Genomic DNA, 19553 nt, shown 5'->3' on the forward strand with positions numbered 1-19553 from the left:
TTGAAGTCTGGTGGTGATGTTCCTACGATTGATCGTAGGAATTAAAAATTAAAAATTAAAAACGAAATAATTATGAACTAGTCTTTACCAATTGTATCTTAAATTTATAAAAATTGTCGCTATTGGAAAAGTAATTGATTATTGAGTGATGGAGCGAAATCAAATCGCGGTCCTTTAACTAGGTTAGTTCTATGATGCGGTAGAACCTAGAACATGAACATGATTCATCATCTTGGCAGGAATTTAAAAGGGGTCCAATATTTTTTCGGTCGTACAAAATGAACTGCCAAAGAGTATTCGGATATAAATGCCGAACTAGTGGGAAAAGTTCTGTAGGTTCTGCCGACAGAAATCAGGAATTTCGGTGCTGGGCTAAGAGAGAGTTGAGAGTTTGGGCTGGAGTCGGCCCATCACTAGATGGTTATGGGAACCCGACCCGAATTTCATATCTCGACATTTTTTTTTTTTAAGAATTTAAATTCAAAGAGTGTCTCGTTCTCTCACGCAAATAAAGCTCAGCAAAGCACATTGTCCCCGGCATTTCCCGCCAAATTCGTTTCCAAACCGCTAGGGTTTCTCTTCAGTTCTCTCTCTGCGTCCTCTTCGTATAGCTGCTGTAACTTCATCTTTCCGATTGGAAGAGGCAAACAAACGAAGAATTTCGACTTTTGCGGTAAATCTCCGCAAAAGTATTACCACTTCGTATTTCGGATTTCAGCGCCAATTTTCTCGTCCTTTCATCTGTGATTTTCGATTTCTTTTTACGTTTTGGCGTTTCAGGAAGTTTTTCGTATGAATCGGAGCACACTCCGAGAGACGGCCAGTTGAGCGAGCGGAAAATCTCAATCTGACGGTCTGTAATTTGATAGCTGAAGGATTTTCTTTGAAACCAATGGAATCAAAGCTTTGGAGCTGAATTTTGGTCAAAGTTCGGGTATACAAGTTTATAACTTCTCTTTTTACTGTTTGGTTGCTGAGAAAATGTTAAAAATCAAAGGATTTTGCGTTTATTAAGCATTGATTATTTGATATTGATGAGGAAATTAATTGATTTTTCCGCTTCTTTGTTTTTATTTTCAGAAATTATATTGTCAATGAACATGAAGCTATTTTCTTCGTCTGTATTTCTTTGGACAGATTTGATTTCAATATATTTCTCACATTTTTTCTGTTCCAGTGGTTTCCTTTATTTTGGTTTCAGAAAGTGGTCAAAAATGTTGAAAATGGATAAGAAAAACCTATTTTCCATAGAATTTGTGTTAATATTTGCAAATGAACTCATTGCTCTTATCATTTGTAGCAAGTCTGCAATTTTTTATTACTGCACTGGAAAAAGTTTATGTTTCCTTTGTTCGTTTTGCCACAAGCCTCCCTGGTTTCTCAATTGAAACCCATAACAAAAAGCATTTAACCCATGTTTTATATCCCCTAGGTATGCCAGTGCATTAGATTGTCTTTGAAGGTTGAAATGAGATGCAATGCGTGTTGGCGAGAACTGGAAGGGCGAGCCGTTTCCACCACCTGTGGCCACCTTTTGTGTATCCTACGGAGAGGAAAATTTTGCGTCAACATTCGTGTAACTTAACTTTCTTGTGGAAATAGGGTTGATTGGTATATATGAATATAAATTTCCTTAACAGTTTGGAAAGGCACAGAGGATGCGGGCAAGATCCTTGGCAGTGATGGAGCGTGTCCCGTTTGTGATCAAGTGCTCTCTAAGAGGTAAGTGCCTCTAATGATCTTAGAATGGTAGCATTTTCTGGGAATCTGTATTCTTCAAGCCTTGCAGTTAAGTGTGCAGGTGCACTGTGCATACATGTACATAAATGAGAGGGTGTCATCTTTTATTACTAACAAGTAATATGAGAGTGTAACTATAGATATTCACTGTATGGGATAACTGCTGAATACCAAATTTAGTCTGTTTCCGGCATCAATGGTTGCTGCAGAATTCTTTTTCGTGCAGCAACCAGTTTGTGCAATCCTTGAGAGAACCGAAAAGTAAAGCCATAACATGACAGTTCCTGCCACCAATAAAACTTTGTGTTTTGAATAGAAGCACTGTGGCAAACTTATTTCCTACTTACATATAGCATCTTGCCCATCTCATTTTGCTTTCCTCTTGGCAGTCATATGAAAGCTTTTGATATCAATCCAAATGATGAATGGATAAATGTAAGCAAGTACTCACTGACTAGACCTAGCTTGTCTTCATGTTTTATATTACTTTTCCTTTTGCGTTTGTAGCTTCTGTATCCTTTTGATAATGATCTGAAGATATTCTGTTTCAGATGGCCATGATTGGAGTGTCTCCACAGATATGTATCCTTTTCTATTTTCTCTGCAATCTAATAATCTGATACGGTGATTGGTGCATTTCTTATGAGGGAGTGACGAAACTAGATTAGGTTTTTATTGCATTGTATTCAATGTTTTATAAAGGGACAATGGCAGGACATCTTTCCCTTGACAGTATTCCTAGTAATGAAGAGTGCACACAAAAGTGTCATGTTCTACATTGGCCAAAGGGAATTGGAAATGCAGTGCAAGATGAACAGAATGCAAGCTCAGTATCGGCAGAAATTTGAAGCAATGCAAGAAAAGTTTGGTGAGAAAATGGAACAGCTGCATGCTGCATACCAGAAAATGGCGAAGAGGTGCCAAACGATGGCACAAGAAATTGAGAGCTTGTCCAAGGATAAGCAGGAGCTGCAGGAGAAGTTTTCAGAGAAATCCAGGTCTCGTTTCATACCCACTGATACTAATTCCTGAGGCATATAGTCCCGTTATTGGGTCCCTCGTATAATGATTTTCTCTATTATATACCAGACAGAAGAGAAAATTAGATGAAATGTATGATCAATTGAGGAGTGAGTACGATTCAGTTAAACGATCTGCCATCCAACCGTCGACCAATTTCTTTTCAAGAAATGAACCTGATATTTTCTCAAACCAAGCTAACATTATGATGGATAACAGAGAAGCTGTTAGAAGAGGTAACTCTTTTCCTTCTAATGTTGCAGAAATAAATTTGTAAAGCAGTAAATAAAAACCCTATGCTGACTTTTCTTTTCGATAAACCTCCCAAGTTCTGGATGTTTGATGCTATAACGTGACTGATCTGAACATAATAGCTTTATTTTTTAATCTCTGTCTCAAATATTTCCAAATCCAGTTGACTTATTTCTTGCAGATTGGTCCGTTCTTACTCCTGAAACTCCAGGGCCGAAGGAGGATATATGGCCAGCGAGACAGAATAGTTCAAACTCCGGCGGTCCTTTTGACATGTCGCTTGGCTCACCAGCAAAACAAGCTGCTATTCCAGTTGATGCTGGGAATAGAAGGGCTGGTGCTCACCCTATGTTTGGAAGCGGAGCTAGCAACCCCGCAATGACTTTACGGAACATGATACTCTCCCCAATAAAGAGGCCTCAGCTCTCCCGCCGTCCCCAGATGTTCACGTAAGTTGCAATTTTAGTTCTGCCAAGTTTACTTAGCTATCCATTCCTGAATTCTCGTGACCTGGTTTTCAGGTTCTAGGCTCGAAGTTGAGTGCTCGCTGTTTGCTGAAAGACATGCCGAATATGTTTACTATGACTATAATTTTCTTTTTCGAAAAGAAAAAGAGAATTCTCGCAGACCCTATTACGAAACAATCATATGTTGTAACAGAAAAATGCATCAGTTGTGGCATCATTTGGTGTAAATATTTTCGTTTTGGGGTGAAACAGCTTCCGGTGATATGGTTATGGCATGGACGTTGCACCCCGGAAGCTGATTTGCCTCCCAACTCTTCCCCCTTCCCTCCTTCACTTGATGTAATTTCCTAAGCAGATATCAATAGTACGGAATGTTTCTGGCAGGACACGTTTGTTACATATTCGACTACAATGGCACGGTTATTTACTTGGAATAGAGAAAGTTACTCGCGTGCTGGTAAACGCGGGGATGTCAGGGTTCCAAATAATTCCAATATCGTTTCAAGTAAAATATGTCATGGTTTCTACTGGAAATCAAAGAATCAAAACTCTACAACCCGAACGCATGTTTACAGAAGTTCCGCAATATTCACAGCTCGTATTTACAAAAATTTATTTCTACCCAAACATCCGTCCTTACGTTTCTTCACTAATGTTCTGTAAATGGTGGGGCAAAAAAACCTTCAAAACTGGGGCCTTGGAAGATATCTCTATGACATCGCCATCTTTTATGGAATAGCAAACATGAGAACCGTCAATGTATACGACCCCCGATTTAGACAACCACGTAGCTTCCATGGACTGACGAGATTTGATTGATCCGTGCATTAAGCTTGAGGTGTTTCCTGGTGAAATGGGCTCTCTTACCATGTACTGGAGATCCTGAGATAAGATGGGCATCGGAAATCCGCCTGCTGAGAGCATTGCAGCGGTTGATCCAGCAGCTGTTGAAACTCTGAGACCACTTGATCGAGAATGCACCAGTGGGGTACATGGCTGGTCATCCATTTTAATTCTGCTTGTAGGCGGGGGAGGGAAAGTTAGATACATATTAGCTAGAGAGAAAGTTAGATGCATGTTAACTAAAGAAATAAGTTAAGCATACAGCTGTGTGACCATGGAGGAAGCTTACTTGAATGAGAATCGCGAAACTGCTGCCGGACATGGATGTGCAATTAAAATATCATTAAGAGCATAAGTCGGGTGTACTTTTGAGTTTACACATAGGGATATCCTTGTCAATTTGGAAGGATTAGCTCGACCCTCGAGGATGTTGTCCAGTACCTAAGAAAAGAAGAGCAAATCTTTTCAGAAGTTACGATACTTCAAAAGGAATTGCTACTTTGTGCTGGAAATCACCAATTTTTCTACAAATCCTTCACTCTGCATCTCCAAAACGTGTAATGATATCACATTTAAGTTGTGTGGAACAACTTCACAAGAAGTTGAAAATACAGAAGTTACTTAACTAAGACTAACTCCTAAGTGAGTGGGCCTGCCTACAACCAATTAACTGCACTTAATGAAACATACTTCCATGCAGACCAACCCTAGATGCCCTTAATACCGTAGCAGGGCTTGGGCCGGCAAACAGATCTTTAACGCATGAGGTTAATGTTCTATGTTTTCTCTCCTTCCAGTACTGTCTGATCTTGAAGACACCCTAGAATAGAGGAGTAAAACTAGTAACTAGTCTCCGATCATCTTTAGGTTAAAATTCAAGATCAGTCTTACCTGTTCAAAGTTGTTGACTGTTGCACCGCAAAGATAGCCTGTGCTTCTATTAGCATCAAACTCATTCCTGAGCTTCTCTACCTAACCAAGGCAAAACCAGGAAGAAAGAAACAAAGCATGAACTGATTACAAGCCATGATTAAGTGAAACTCAGTGAACTAACACGCCGATATAAAGACTGAACCTCTATGGCTTAGCCAAATTAAGAGACTAACCTCTTCAGGTTGTGTGGGGTCAGAATTCACTCCTAGAACTGGAACCGTGTCATCAATGAAATGGCTGCCTTGTAATAGAGTGCCATCACCCCCAACTGTAACAACAAGGTCCACATCACGGATAGGCTCGGATAGATTAGTACGTACTATAGGTTTCCACTCAACAGGCTTCTGGTGCAAAATACTCTGACACAAGTTTATTGCATCCTTGTGCACTTTTCGCCTGTTCTCCAAGTAATGTAGTACCTGCAATTTCTCCAAAGGAAACTGAATTATGAGGGTGCTTTGGAAAAAGCATAATATGATGAACTAAGAAAATATGAATTACTTGTATGCCTTTGCAAAAGTTGTCAAAAGATGGAACCAAACCATCCTTCTGAAACAGCAAGACAATCAATGTCCGGAGCACTATGAGAAGAGCAAGCCCGTGACTCTCTGCTCTTCACTCGAGGCTCCATTTAAGGTGAAAATACAAAGTTTAAAGAATATTCCCACAACCAAAGACATAGCTAGAATCGTGTCCTTGATTAATATACATGTACAATCACAAAGCCAAACGTTATTGGTGAAACGATTTAATACCTTAAATTTCATCAACTTATTTGTCTTTTTGGGTTTGGCATTTTCTCATTTACCGGCTTTTACCAGTGAAATCACAGTTGACATAAATCCATCGCAAATTCCACTTATTCCAAGAGTTTCTCCAACATCAGTTCAGCTTGTAAAAGCCTCAATCATACAAAGTACGGGTGAGAAACTAGTACCATCATAAAAAAAAATCCCGGCCAAAGAAATACCGAAGTTTTTCCGCAAGCCCAAACACACAAATCAACCATCGTCGGCATCGTCAATCATGATACATTCATACATGATTCTATACATATATACAAAACAACATAAAATTCTAAAAGACAAATCATGGTTTAAACTACAATGTCTTGAAAATTGGTAAAATGGCGAGCCAACACAACAAGGTTCCCTACTTTACGAGGGTCGGGGATGTCCTGAAAATTGGTACAAAGTACAAATCTTTTTCACCTTTCTCACTCAAATCACAGACTTCTTAAGTTCATTGATTTCGTTTAATAAAAAAAAAATCAATTTTTTTCCCGAGCTTCTTCTCATTTCAAACCAAATTTATTAACTTTGGCATTTTAACAAACAGGTTGAATGCTTAAGCTGAAAATTGCAAGCGACCCATCAAAACTAGCAAGGCAAGCAGTTCGAATATGAGGGTCCACGAGAAAGACCACGTTGTAGCGGACACCGAATCAGAAAGAAGCAAAAGGGGCATGGTGGTACCTGAGGGTTCGTGATGCGAGACAGACCCTCTGATTGGCCGACTGGGTAAACGTCGAACGGTTTTAACAGCAGCAACAGTCTCCTCCTCGCCATCTCTCTCTCTCTCTCTCTCTCTCTCTCTCTCTCTCTCTCTCTCTCTCTCTGTGGTGTGATGGTGGACCGGCCAAAGCTCCGTTTAGACTTGCATGTGGCGGAACCGTAACAGGGTACGTTGAACAATTTCTGACAATTTAGGGCCTTTCTTTTCCACTTTTTCTTGGTAACAGTCAGGGACTTAGGGTCTACGGAGCAATTTTTAGGGTCTATTTAGTATTTAGCATATTTTTATTTTATTTTATGTTTTGTGTAAGAAATTATTTTGTTTTATGCTATGGTTTTAATGGAAAATTATAGTTTTTCGTTTCGAATGTGATATCCACACACCTGTTTTTACTTCTTTCATATTTTTTTAATTTTTGATCGTTGGATCGGATGAATTGAAGAAGATCAAAAGACAGAAATCAACAAGAGATGTATGAAAAGTAAAAAAATATGTGTGGATAGCACACTCTTTCGTTTTCATTTTGTGTGTCATTACAAATACATTTCTTCTGCTTCCCTCATTATCATTCCTCAACTATTTTTTGTTTCTCTTCTTTTTCTTATGTTTTTCTTTTCTATCTCTACCAAAATTGCCAAAATTGAAAACGAAAAAATTGAATGGATGAAGCACAATATAAACGTTCAACTAGCAAAAAAGCTAACTCGGATGGTTCGGTTTGAAACTTTGAGCTATAAACCAGCAAAAACTGTACTTTTGAGATAAACCACAACCTACACTTATTGCATCTTTATTCGAGCAATATTCTAATTAATCTAGTATAAATTACTGCTCTAATCCAGTTATAGGCCTCTTTGTAGACGACTTGAATGGACGCTTATCGTCCACACTATTTACTTTTTGACACATGAAATTCACTTATTACTTGTTATCACTTGTTATTCCATTCCACACATGGCATTTCCCCGGCGAAGCCACCGCCGGTAACGATGGCTGGGGCAAGCGTTTGGTGAAACTAGGGAAATACTTTTAGAATTATATATAAAGGTAAAACAGTAATTTTATTGACACAAGAAATCACGAGTTCCATATGAATGAAGTTGTGAATAGAGCTAGTATTTACAAGCTATTACATTTTTATGTAAATACTTTTCCTCACATTTCTTTACTGTTGTCTGCAAATTGTGAGACAAGAAAACCTTCAAAATTGGAGCCTTTGAAGATATCTCAATGGCATCCCCATTCTGTATAGAAAAGAAAACATGAGAACCGTCGATGTATACGCCACCTTCTTTACAAAACCATGTAACTTCCATGGACTGATGTGATTTGATTAATCCATGCATCAAGCTTGAGGTGTTTCCGGGTGAAATGGGCTCTCGTACCATAAACTGGAGATCCTGAGATAAGATTGGCATCGGAAATCCGCCTGCTGAGAGCATTGCGGCTGTTGATCCGGCAGCTGTTGAAACCCTGAGGCCACTTGACCGAGAGTTCACTAAGGGGGAACATAACTCGCCGTCCCTTTTAATTCTGAAGGCAACGATTCAGGAATTTAAACAGTTAATAAAAACTAATGCGTGTAAGCTAAACAAACAAGTTAAATATATGGCTGATCAGCAGACCACGGAGGAACTTTTACTTGAATGAGAACTGCGAAAGTGCTGCAGGACATGGATGTGCAATCAAGACATCGTTAAGGGCATAAGTTGGAAGCACTTGCGAGTTTACATATATGGATATCCTTGTCAATTTGGAAGGGATAGTTCGACCCTGGAGGATGTTGTCGAGTACCTGCGGAGAAAAGAAAGCAAATTTTCAAAAGATATGAATTGTGTACTTTCCCTATTCCTGCTTCTAAAGACACCCTAACTAGAATAGAGGAACCTAAATTTGACTGGTCTGGATTCTGTTTTGTATTGTGTCAAATTCATGATTTTGTTTTACCTCTTCGAAGTTGTCAATAGTTGTGGCGCAAAGATATCCTGTGCTTCTGGAAGCATCAATCTCATTGCTGAGCTTCTCTACCTGACCAAACAAAATATTGTAAATACGCTGCTCCGAAAATTACCAAGTCTCAGCCCAAAAATCAGGGAATATGAGGAAAAATTGAACTCGTTACAAGCAAGGATAAAGCACAAGCTGTACAACTAAGGAAGCTAGCATGCCAATATAAAGACTAATACTTGAGGGCTTAGCCAAAGACTGTAACTAACCTCTTTGGGCTGTGTGGGGTCAGAATTCACTCCTAGAACTGGAACTGAGTCATCAATGAAATGGCTAGCTTGTAATAGAGTACCATCGCCGCCAACTGTGACAACAAGGTCCACATCATGGACGGGCTGTGATAGATCGGTAAGCACTACAGAATTCCACTCAATGGGCTTGCGGCGCAAAATATTCTGACAACAACTTATTGCATCATTGTGCACCTTTCTTCTGCTGTCTAAGTGATGTAGCATCTGCAATTCATTCAAAAGAAACTGAATTAACAAGGGTGTTTAAAACTAACTTAACAGGAGATAGAGCGTGCGAGAGTTTATCAAAGGTAGGGGGAAAATGCAATCGAAGAAAGAGGGTTTCAGGAACTGATCTAACAGTATTATCCTTGGCAAAGTTGCAAAACGAAAACATGTCACACCGAGAAATGATCAGAATTTGATTTTGTTATATATACAACTACAAAGCGTAAACTTTCGTCACCTTGTTTTTCTTTCCCAGGTATGCCATTCTCTTTTATACTGAGTTAAAGAAGTGAAATCAAAGTTCACACCGTTTAATTTTCAAACTTGTTTCGTACTCCACTTATTCCAACAGTTTTCTCAAAATTGAATCCAAGTAAGAAAATTCTTGAGTTTTGTGTAAGCCTAAACACCCAAAACCGGAAACTTTATCATTCTTGGCACCTTAAATCATGGCCTACTCATAGATGAAGCCTTAATACACACTACAAAGTAAATATATCACAAATACTACAAAAATCTTACAAAATTGGTACATTGTGCTAATCCCTCCTCTCTTCTCATTTGTAATGTTTTTGCGTTCATTGAAATTTTTTTACTTTTTGCAGTATAAACAAGAACCAAGAATTTTCTTATTATCCCATTTTTACAAAGATGAATTTGAAGGAAAAAAATAAAGCAGACAAACGAAAGTTATCGACTTTGGCATTTTACCAAACACTTGGAGTGCTAAGCTGAATAAAACAGTTCAAATATGCAGATGGATCATTACCTTAGACTGAGGATTGGTGATGCGAGATGGACCTTCTGATTGGGAAACTGGGTCAGCTTCGATCGGCTTTAGCACCACCAACAATCGCTTCCTCCCCATTGCTCTCTCGATAGGGTGTGACGGCCGACTAAACACTCCAGAGCTGCAGGTGGTTTAATTATTTCTGAATTGATGAATTAGACTGGGAGGCATAAGGTTTAAATAGACTTACTTTAGGATGTTCGTCTTAGAAAATACAAAAATATTAATGGGATGGAAAAACGAAAAGTTCAATTTTTATTACAGGTTTATGCGGTTTTGGAAATTTAAACAACTTTGGATGATTAAAATACACTGTACAATGAGTTTGAATTAGCAAGCAATGCTCTTTTCAGAAGGTATTATGCTTCAAAAATGGGAATCGAACATAAAATTTATAAATTTTCTCTTAATCCTTTTGTCTTTCTTCGATCAATTTTGTCTTTAGTTCAGTGGTTCGTAACTTTCATTACTTCTTTAAAATTTGAAACATTTTATTTTATTATCTTTCTTCTTTGACTTAGACAATTTCCAACCTTTGGGTTAAAAGTCAAATTTTTTATCTCGGAAAATTTAGTTTTTAGCCCAGAAACAGTTTTTCTGCTTCAACCATTCTAGACTAAAATTTTAGCACGAGATTATTAAAGAATGAATTTAGGCTAATTTTTTTTAAAATATAAATATGTAGAATATCGTAAATTAATTTTATGAACATTTTAATCTAAAAATATTTAAATTCCAATAAATATTGAAAAATCACTAAATTTTCCACAAAACAAGACTTCAACTTTCACCAATCTTTCAACTTTCACCAAACTTTCAATTCATCAACCATTCAACACCAAACTTTCAACTTTCACTAACTGTACAACTTTCATCAATCGTCCTCTATATTCACCGATCTTTCAACTTTCAAAGAGTATTTGTTTTTTTAAAATTCTCAATATCTCATCAATGAGTGATAGAAGAAGGTGTAGCATGACAATGCAGATGACACAATACCAAGCAAGGATTGACATTGAGGATGCAGAATTGATTAATGTCGAAGCTAAATTTGTAAACTTGTTTATGCAATATGAGCACCATGGCGAATCTAGCCATCGTGGTTCTGTCACGGGGCGTTCATTTGTGCAACGTGATAGAGAAGAGTGTCATGATCGAATGATGAAAGATTATTTCATCGAGCGTCCGAAATTTCCTGCTCATGATTTTCGGAGGTGGTTTCAGATGAGGAAAGAGCTTTTTGAAAGCATCTTGAACGCAGTTGTCAATCATGACCACTACTTTGCAAGGAAGATAGATGTCGCAGGCCGACAAAGTCTATCACCTAATTAGAAGCTCACATCTGCTTTTCGCATGCTAGCTAATGGGTGCTCTGCAGACTCAACTGACGAGTATTGCTAACTTGTAGAGAGTACTGCTATTGGGAACCTGAAGCACTTCTGTTAGGCAATTCAAGCTATATATGGAGCCACATACCTCTGCAAGCCAAATCGTGAAGACTTGAAGAGGCTTCTACGCAAGGCAGACAAAATAAGCTTCCCTGACATGATAGGAAATCTCGATTGTATGCATTGGGAGTGAAAAAATTGTCCTACTGCTTGGGCTGACCAATTCAAGGGCTGTCATAACAAGACAACCATCGTGCTCGAGGTTGTGGCGTCTTACGACACATGGATTTGGCATGCTTTCTTCGGCGCTCCTAGATCAAACAACTATATCAATGTTCTTTGGTCTTCTCCTCTGTTCGATGATGTTGTCAATGGATGGGCACCAGAATTTCAGTACAAGGTAAATTGTAATAGGTATGAGATAGGTTACTACCTAACTGATTGTATTTATCCTATTTGGTTTACCTTTGTCAAAAGTTTTTCTCATCCCGAAAGTGCAAAGAAGAAATTATTTTTGCAGAGGCAAGAGTCTTACAGGAAGGATCTGGAGAAAGCGTTCGAGATCCTACAAGCTCAATGGGTCATTGTTAAAGGGCTTGCACAATTTTGGCAGACCGAAAACCTCCATTCAATCATGATGACGTGCATAATTTTGCACAACATGATTGTGGAAGATGAGTACATCGAAATTGAAGAAGATTCAAACAAAGATGTGGATGATTACCAACCAACAAATGCGAGAGCTATTGCAAGAGATGTTGAATATCTCGCTCCAACAATATATGAGACCCGACAGGATAGGGTCACCTTGAGTGAGTATATGAGACGTTTAAATAGAATTCAAGCTCCTAAATGTCATGACACACTCCGCAAGGATTTGGTTGTAGCATGTATGGCGCCAAGAAGGTGAACGTTGATGATGTTGGTTAAGCATTTATTTAATAATTTTAAGTGTACTATGCTGTTATTTTCTAGTAATAAATTTAAGTGTCTTCTTGTGCAAGGTATTTTGTCGATTACGTTGGTAAATTATTAAATGGAGGTTGAATTATTGAAGACATCTATTCTACATCAAAGTGTGAAATAATAAGTACAATAATTATTAAAGACATCTAGATTAATAGAAACAATAATTAATAAGACATAAATTTAATAAAGTACATAAACCACGTAAACTTAATACAACCGATAATTCATAAACCACATAAACTTAATACAACCGATATGAACCATATAATTAACAAACTACATAAACTTAGTACAAACGACAATTGATAAACTTAATTAATAAAGCATATAATTCATACACTACATAAACTTAATAATCATATTCACCATCTTCACTTGGTGATGGACTTCGTGATTGACTTGGGAGTTGGGATATAGGGTTCAGAGGATTCATCATCTTTAAACATACTCCTTGAGGCAGACTTTCGCAAAATTTCCTTTTGCTTACCACGTAAGAACTTCTTCTATGGAGTGTATTTGTTGAGGTCCTCCATCATGAAATTAATTTCAAACCTATCTTGCTCCCTATCCGAGATTTCCTTTATTTGCAAACGTATTCGGGCCGTTTCTTCTTAGCGAGCACTATAGGTTTCGTTCAAATTTGCAATTCCGATAGCAAAGTGTCCACTCATCGGATATTGAGACTTCCCTTTTCTCTTTGCTTCCTTTTGCTTATCTCTTCCCAGGGGCCTTGCAAAAGAAGGAGATGGTGTCATTTCATCGACACCTTCATCTCTGGCATTTGTTTGTGCGGCTTCACGTTGAAATAATCTTCCCCATTGTTGGTCCGCATTTATTCCCCACCTCGGACAATCCTTGAGGACGTCCCAAGCATGCTGCAACTTAAAAACTTGATTTTTTGGTGTAACTCTTGTCTTGTAAATTTCCATTGCTTTGTCACCCTATGCAAAAAATACATAAAAATAATTAGTTGAAAACTAATATTATGTACATGAGAAATAAAATATCAAGAACAAAACTCACAATTTATGTGGCGCTCCTTCCACTAGCCACGCCAACCACGACTCTCTCCAAGCTTCCCTTCCATAAAGTGCATGCTTTGTTGGTAGTCTTCCACTGATCATAAACACCACCACCGTCCCGCTCGCTGCCGTTGCAGTTTTCTAGAAACTTTGTAATGATTTTATCCCACAAAAGTTTTTAATTTTGATTTGTGCTAACTGCACTATCTTCGCTAACAGAAACCCATGCCTAGCATAAAGCAACATCTTTCTCATAGGTCCAAGTATGACCTCTAATATGCTCTCTTGCCATGTTGAACAATTTGGAAATGGAAAGAAATGGTACAAAGATAAATTGGAAGAATTGTAGGAGAAAATTGAGTTTTGTGTGGATGTTTGAACAAATACATAGGTATTTATAGAGTTTTTTTGGGTGAATTTTGAGTTAAATATATATTTTTAATTATTTTAGCCGTTGGATTCAATGTATTTTAAAATAACATTTTTTTTTTAAAAAAAATTGAATTTGGACTGTTGGATCAATCAACGGTCCTTAAATGATGGTCATTTGATGCGCAAAAGAGTTGTTGGGCTCAAGGAAGTGGCCGACAGGGGCTTGACAGTGGGCCCCAAGCTGTCGGGAAACAATTTCAAACCTACCGCGTGTGGGCGGGCCGAGACTGGCCCAAGTTCTAGCGAGTCCATATGTTTGGGGGGGGGGGTGGAATTTGAGGGGGGTATTTGGCCCAGTTTTAGCATTTGGCTTTTAGCCCAATATTTTAGCTTGGGTAGGATGATGTTTTTTTTTGGGGGTGGGGAAGGGGGGGGGAATCAATGGGTAATTTGGCTTTTAGCCCATGGTTGGAGAGAGTCTTATACCTTGTCTTACATCACATATGATGTAAAACATCATTCGAATGCATTCAATTATGATTTTAAAGGAGTATATAAAATTTTAAGTGTATTCAATTAGAAATTTATTTGAAAGGAATTTAAAAAGTAAAAGATTCGAGAGAATTGAAGATATTACGTAATGTATATTAAGTATTTACAAATCTCACATTTCTCATGAGGAACATCACTAAAATCTCTAAAAATCATTTAAACTTCATCAAACTCTATGAACTTATAAATCAATTAAAATCACTCAAACTCCTTATCTCTAGTAAACTAAATTAAATTAAATTAGAATGTCGTTTTGTCAAAAGTACGAAAGATTCTACGAGTCCAACTCTTATTTACCAAAGTAAATAAACAAATAGTTCTAACTCCAAATGTCCGAGAATGACTTATATATAATAAGGAAAATTAATGAAAATGATTTGAAAACTTTGAGTTTTAATGATAAAGACAAAATAAAGGGTAAAGTGAATAGTACCATAATTGAATTTTTTAATATAAAAATATGATTTTTTGTTAAAATGAATAGTATCGAAAACTTTTCATTAAAGTTTCCATAATAATACGACATGCTATGAATATATTATTCGCGATTTTTGTGGGGAAGTGTAATTAGCGCTCAAAAAATCTCATTCTATACTCCTCACAAGTGTATTTTTCTTTCATAATATAGAAAGTTTGAAGTATAAAATGAGATTTTTGAAATGCTAATAACAATTCTCTTTTTTCTTTACTATAAATTGTTTTCTAATACCATGTTGGCAAATGATTCAAACACCTAACACCTAACCCTGCCTAACCTAAAACAAAACGGACCACAATTTGGGTCAGGTCAAATCACTAGGGTCCGTACCGTTGCTTCAATTTCTATCGGATCGCCAAATTAATATCTAATCCGTTGACCCACAACCCAATACGGGTAAAGTGAGTGGGTATACTTATCGGATCCAAACCATTTTCTCTCACACCCACATCGGGTTCAGGCTCGCTCCCTCTCTCTCTTCAGGGTCACCCACGATCCAACCCCGATTCGCCGGACCACTGATCGGATTCCCTGAGATTTTTTAAGATATAAGGTCATTTCAACAATTGCGGTAAGACCCATTTCGAATTTTTGTGTAATTTTGTTCTTTTTTCCTCTCACTCTGTTTGGCTCAGATTTTAATTGGTATTTGTAATGTTTATTGGAGTTTATTTGGTGGATTTTGGTCTGACCCAGATCTTAAATGCATATGATTGTTCTGTTGTTTAGGGATTTGAAGATGAAAGGTTGAATCTTTATAAATTGAATTTTGTATTTTTGTTGTTATTTATTTGAAAATTTTGATTTTTGAATTAGTTAGTTTTTAGGTGGTGTTGAAATTCAAGTTATGTGGTTGTGGATAAACTCATGCTTTTGTATGATCAAGAGGAGCAGGATTTGACTCTGGATTTATCACTTCAAATTGTGACATGAGTCAATGCAATGGTACCTTAACAAATGACTCCAAATGTTGACTTCTAGTCCTAATTGATATATTTTTATTGGGTTGAAAATTTTCACCTTTGAAGTTCCCCTGGTGACGTGTCATGACATGTTCTTCGTTTGTTTTTCGGGTTTCTCAGTGGCTTCGTGCACATTTTTCTTGAGTTCGATATTCATATTTGCATTCAGACAGTTTTGTGTTGATCTGGTTTGATGTCACAAGGTCTATAGTTTGCTGTTTTCTCTGTCTGCGTTAAGACTTAGTGACCTATAGCCCTCTTGATATTTGTAACGGGTTTAGTGAGAGCTTGAACATTGAATCTTTCAGCTATTAACTTATAATCGTAGACCCGCTAAATTCATTTTGAGTCATGTTTTATATTGGAATTGATCTTCAAGTTGTGAGGTTTCATGGGTTTGGTTGACATAACATACTTTAGCTGCATTATTGCTGGTTTCAAGGTTGTATTTTTGGTCATTGTGTGGGTTGTGTTCTAGACTTGCTTCCAGGTTTTCCTTGGGAAATCTCTATGGGCCAAAATCGATTCAGTTTGTCTTGTGCACTGAAGAAGAAAAAAATTCGTCGTGTTTCAGTATCCAGCTAGTGAAATGAATGTTCACATACCTCTTGAATCTTGTTATGTGTATCTTCTGACTGATAAATTTCTCTGTGACTTTAAACTAGTGATAACATGGTGATTTCTTCTTGTAGTGATTCCGTGCATTTATGCTGGTTTGTCTGTGCGTTATAGTTTATTTATAGTTTAGTGTTCGCTGGATGATTTAAGTATTGCAAGGTTTTGGTCTGAGAGTATTTGAATTCTTGTAAAGGCTGTGTCCCAAGGAATTTACTTGCACGGAACATTTTAACAGTGTGGTTGTTATTCTGTGTGTTTCTCGATTCAGTTGTGTTGTAAAATATCAATTACTATGAGATCTTTCGTGTATGTCTGTAATTATGCATGTACATGCACACACATGACACACACGTATTTGCATTCACCTTTTATTGGTGTTGTGCACCGTAAATTATAGGACTTATTTATAGCTAGTGTTCGTAGTAATTTTAATTCCTTTGTGACTGTCAACTTTTTTTTATTGATGGTTGAGGTTCCGCAAATTCATCTTGTAGTTCTATCTGATTTAGTCGTTTTATCTCATATGTTGTGCAGAGTTTGATTGAATTTCATGCCTATGTGATGGAAATACCAGTCGAGTCTGCTAAGAAACCAAAGAGGTTGACATCTATTGTCTGGAATCATTTTGAAAGGGTTAGAAAGGCTGAAATATGTTATGCTGTTTGTGTACATTGTAACAAGAAGCTCAGTGGATCAAGTAATAGTGGGACCACCCATCTGAGAAACCATTTAATGCGATGTCTGAAACGATCGAACTTTGATGTATCACAACTACTTTCAGCGAAGAGAAGGAAAAAAGATAATATCCTTGCCATAGCAAGTATTAATGGTGATGAAGCACAGAGAAAAGATGATTATATTCAGCCAGCACTTATAAAGTTTGATCAGGATCCAAAAAAGGATGAACTAGTTACCATTGCAAGCGGAAAGTTTGATCATGACCGTAGTCGTTATGATCTTGCTCGTATGATTTTATTGCATGGTTACCCGTTCACCATGGTTGATGATGTTGGATTCAAAGTTTTTGTGAAGAACCTTCAACCATCATTTGAGGTTGTGCCAAATAATGATGTTGAACAGTTTTGTATGGAAATTTATAGGAAGGAAAAACATCAAGTGTATGAGATGATTAATAGTTTGCACGGCAGAATTAACCTTTCTGTTGAAATGTGGTCTTCTCCAGAAAACGTTGAGTACCTGTGTTTGACAGCACACTATATTGACGAGGACTGGAAATTACAAAAGAAAATTCTGAATTTTGTCACACTTGATTCTACTCATACGGAAGACTTGCTTTCAGAAGTAGTTATCAAGTGCCTGATGGACTGGGACATTGACAGTAAGTTATTTGCCTTGACATTTGATGATTGTTCTGTTGATGATGACATTGTTGTAAGAATCAAAGACCGGATCTCCCAAAACAGGCCTCTCTCGGTCCATGGTCAGTTATTTGATATTCGCTCTGCAGCACATCTTCTAAATTCAATTGTGCAGGATGTTTTGGAAGCAATGAGAGAGGTGATAAGAAATATTCGAGGAAGTTTCAAGCACGTAAGAAGTTCACAATTGACACAAGGGAAGTTCAATGAAATTGTTCAGCAAGTAGGAATTAATAGTCAGAGGAGATTAATTCTCGATTTCCCAGCTCGATGGAACTCAACGTATCATATGCTTGAAACAGCCTTAGAATACAGGGGTGCATTTTCTCTCCTGCAAGAGCATGACCCTTCGTATACATCAGCTTTAACTGACACAGAATGGGAACGGATGAGGTCTGTTACAGTTTATTTGAAACTTCTTGTTGAAATCGTTAATGTCTTTTCCAGCAACAAATGTCCAACTGCAAGTATATATTTTCCTGAGATTTGTGATGTTCACATCCAATTAATTGAATGGTGCAAGAGCCCAGATGAATTTCTTAGTTCCATGGCACTAAAGATGAAAGCTAAATTTGATAAGTACTGGAGCAAGTGCAGTTTGGCTTTGGCAGTAGCAGCAATCTTGGATCCCCGGTTCAAAATGAAGTTGGTGGAGTATTACTACTCTCAAATATACGGTAGTACTGCTCTGGATAGGATTAAGGAAGTTTCTGATGGCCTCAAGGAACTTTTTGATGCATATTCAATCTGCTCAACAATGGTTGATCAAGGTTCAGCTTTGCCTGGCAGCAGCTTACCGAGTACCAGCACTGATAGTAGGGATCGATTGAAGGGATTTGACAAATTTCTCTACGAGACCTCTCAGAGCCAAAACATGATATCAGACTTGGACAAGTATCTAGAGGAACCTGTCTTTCCACGCAATTGTGATTTTAACATATTAAATTGGTGGAAGGTCCACACGCCTAGGTACCCTATTTTGTCCATGATGGCACGTGACGTTCTGGGAACTCCCATGTCAACTGTTGCACCAGAATCAGCATTCGACATTGGTGGTAGAGTGCTTGATGAATGTCGAAGCTCACTGAATCCTGACATTCGAGAGGCTTTGGTATGCACACAAGATTGGTTGCGGGTGGAATTAAAAGGCATGTAATTACACTTTGAGTTCTGCGTTTCTATTCCATAGCAGTGATCTTATTGCATGAAGTACTGATTTCTCTTTTCTATCAGATGCTAATACATTGTCAAGCCATTCTGCTAGACCAATCCCTTCTGCCAGACCAATTCTTGTTGAATAGAGTTCATTTTCCAATGGTATGTTTCTGCTACACTTCCTGCATTTCTCCATATCTATTGCGCTAACCGTATGTGTCAAGTACCGACTTATGGTGTAATCTTATGATGCAAGGTTGATGGATCGGCTATTGGCCTATCCAGTGCTGTCTAAATGAAGTCGACGCAGTTAAAGCTGGTCTGGGCAGTGAACCTCATCTCTTTCTCCATGTCAATACATCACATGAGACTCGTTAATCGCTTGTAGTTCTTTGTCAAGCTTAAATGTAAATCTTAGGACATCTACTAGATTTCCAGATCTGTACGTAAGCAAGAGCAACCTCTTTCGCGTGTATCCTTAATTTTCGAGCGTGCGACTCTTTCTTTGTAAGATGTGGTTCTTCATGTTTTAACAAAATGTGGGATGTTCAATCAATAATCTTTATATCTATTCTATGCACAAAACCTTCATCCCAAGCCCTCAATCAGTATATTATTAAACGTTTATCTAAT

General features: G+C 37.7%; 4 protein-coding genes across 8 annotated transcripts; 2 read left to right on the forward strand and 2 right to left on the reverse strand.

Moving 5' to 3' along the window:
* The first annotated feature begins 506 nt into the window (after positions 1-506).
* On the forward strand, positions 507-3862 carry LOC137741473 (E3 ubiquitin-protein ligase CCNB1IP1 homolog). Of its 3 annotated transcripts, XM_088680671.1 has the most exons (10): positions 507-673; positions 781-934; positions 1433-1538; positions 1650-1722; positions 2130-2175; positions 2292-2322; positions 2483-2738; positions 2830-2996; positions 3194-3461; positions 3534-3862. In XM_088680671.1, exons 3-10 carry the CDS (start codon positions 1469-1471, stop codon positions 3538-3540), a joined length of 918 nt encoding a protein of 305 aa, XP_088536797.1. In that variant the 5' UTR covers positions 507-673; positions 781-934; positions 1433-1468; the 3' UTR covers positions 3541-3862. The 3 variants fall into 3 exon arrangements, with proteins under 3 accessions (XP_088536797.1, XP_068337281.2, XP_088536798.1); XM_068481180.2 differs by lacking the exon at positions 507-673 and having other exon boundaries at positions 766-934; positions 3224-3461; XM_088680672.1 differs by lacking the exons at positions 507-673; positions 3534-3862 and having other exon boundaries at positions 796-934; positions 3194-3465.
* An 89-nt stretch (positions 3863-3951) lies between these two features.
* On the reverse strand, positions 3952-7012 carry LOC137743604 (NADH kinase). Of its 2 annotated transcripts, XM_088680670.1 has the most exons (6): positions 6731-7012; positions 5429-5674; positions 5214-5294; positions 5047-5142; positions 4612-4763; positions 3952-4494 (listed from the first exon to the last, which is right to left on the reverse strand). In XM_088680670.1, exons 1-6 carry the CDS (start codon positions 6821-6823, stop codon positions 4116-4118), a joined length of 1047 nt encoding a protein of 348 aa, XP_088536796.1. In that variant the 5' UTR covers positions 6824-7012; the 3' UTR covers positions 3952-4115. The 2 variants fall into 2 exon arrangements, with proteins under 2 accessions (XP_088536796.1, XP_068339631.2); XM_068483530.2 differs by lacking the exon at positions 5047-5142 and having other exon boundaries at positions 6731-6949.
* A 793-nt stretch (positions 7013-7805) lies between these two features.
* On the reverse strand, positions 7806-10599 carry LOC137743589 (NADH kinase). 2 transcript variants are annotated; one of them, XM_068483513.2, is made up of 5 exons: positions 10005-10599; positions 8987-9232; positions 8718-8798; positions 8413-8564; positions 7806-8303 (listed from the first exon to the last, which is right to left on the reverse strand). In XM_068483513.2, exons 1-5 carry the CDS (start codon positions 10101-10103, stop codon positions 7883-7885), a joined length of 999 nt encoding a protein of 332 aa, XP_068339614.2. In that variant the 5' UTR covers positions 10104-10599; the 3' UTR covers positions 7806-7882. The 2 variants fall into 2 exon arrangements, with proteins under 2 accessions (XP_068339614.2, XP_088535250.1); XM_088679124.1 differs by lacking the exon at positions 8718-8798 and having other exon boundaries at positions 10005-10249.
* Positions 10600-15048: 4449 nt separating this feature from the next.
* Positions 15049-19517, forward strand: LOC137741786 (zinc finger BED domain-containing protein RICESLEEPER 1). The gene is made up of 4 exons (XM_068481504.2): positions 15049-15377; positions 16921-18913; positions 18999-19082; positions 19177-19517. The coding sequence occupies exons 2-3, from the start codon at positions 16948-16950 to the stop codon at positions 19064-19066; spliced, it is 2034 nt and encodes a 677-aa protein (XP_068337605.2). The 5' UTR covers positions 15049-15377; positions 16921-16947; the 3' UTR covers positions 19067-19082; positions 19177-19517.
* The last annotated feature ends 36 nt before the right edge of the window (positions 19518-19553 follow it).

The sequence above is a fragment of the Pyrus communis genome, chromosome 11 (assembly GCF_041283825.1).
Source record: "Pyrus communis isolate YQ-2024b chromosome 11, ASM4128382v1, whole genome shotgun sequence".
NCBI lineage: Eukaryota > Viridiplantae > Streptophyta > Magnoliopsida > Rosales > Rosaceae > Pyrus > Pyrus communis.

Coding starts and splice junctions, on each gene's coding strand:
- LOC137741473 (XM_088680671.1), top strand. CDS start 1,469: ATGAGATGCAATGCGTGTTGGCGAGAACTGGAAGGGCGAGCCGTTTCC. Junction 1,539..1,649: donor CACCTGTGGCCACCTTTTGT/GTATCCTACGGA, acceptor CAGTTTGGAAAG/GCACAGAGGATGCGGGCAAG. Junction 2,739..2,829: donor AAGTTTTCAGAGAAATCCAG/GTCTCGTTTCAT, acceptor ATTATATACCAG/ACAGAAGAGAAAATTAGATG.
- LOC137743604 (XM_088680670.1), bottom strand. CDS start 6,823: ATGGCGAGGAGGAGACTGTTGCTGCTGTTAAAACCGTTCGACGTTTAC. Junction 5,675..6,730: donor CTCGCATCACGAACCCTCAG/GTACCACCATGC, acceptor GAGAAATTGCAG/GTACTACATTACTTGGAGAA. Junction 5,143..5,213: donor CAGTCAACAACTTTGAACAG/GTAAGACTGATC, acceptor CCTCTATTCTAG/GGTGTCTTCAAGATCAGACA.
- LOC137743589 (XM_068483513.2), bottom strand. CDS start 10,103: ATGGGGAGGAAGCGATTGTTGGTGGTGCTAAAGCCGATCGAAGCTGAC. Junction 9,233..10,004: donor TCACCAATCCTCAGTCTAAG/GTAATGATCCAT, acceptor AATGAATTGCAG/ATGCTACATCACTTAGACAG. Junction 8,799..8,986: donor ACCCCACACAGCCCAAAGAG/GTTAGTTACAGT, acceptor TTGTTTGGTCAG/GTAGAGAAGCTCAGCAATGA.
- LOC137741786 (XM_068481504.2), top strand. CDS start 16,948: ATGGAAATACCAGTCGAGTCTGCTAAGAAACCAAAGAGGTTGACATCT. Junction 18,914..18,998: donor GTTGCGGGTGGAATTAAAAG/GCATGTAATTAC, acceptor CTTTTCTATCAG/ATGCTAATACATTGTCAAGC.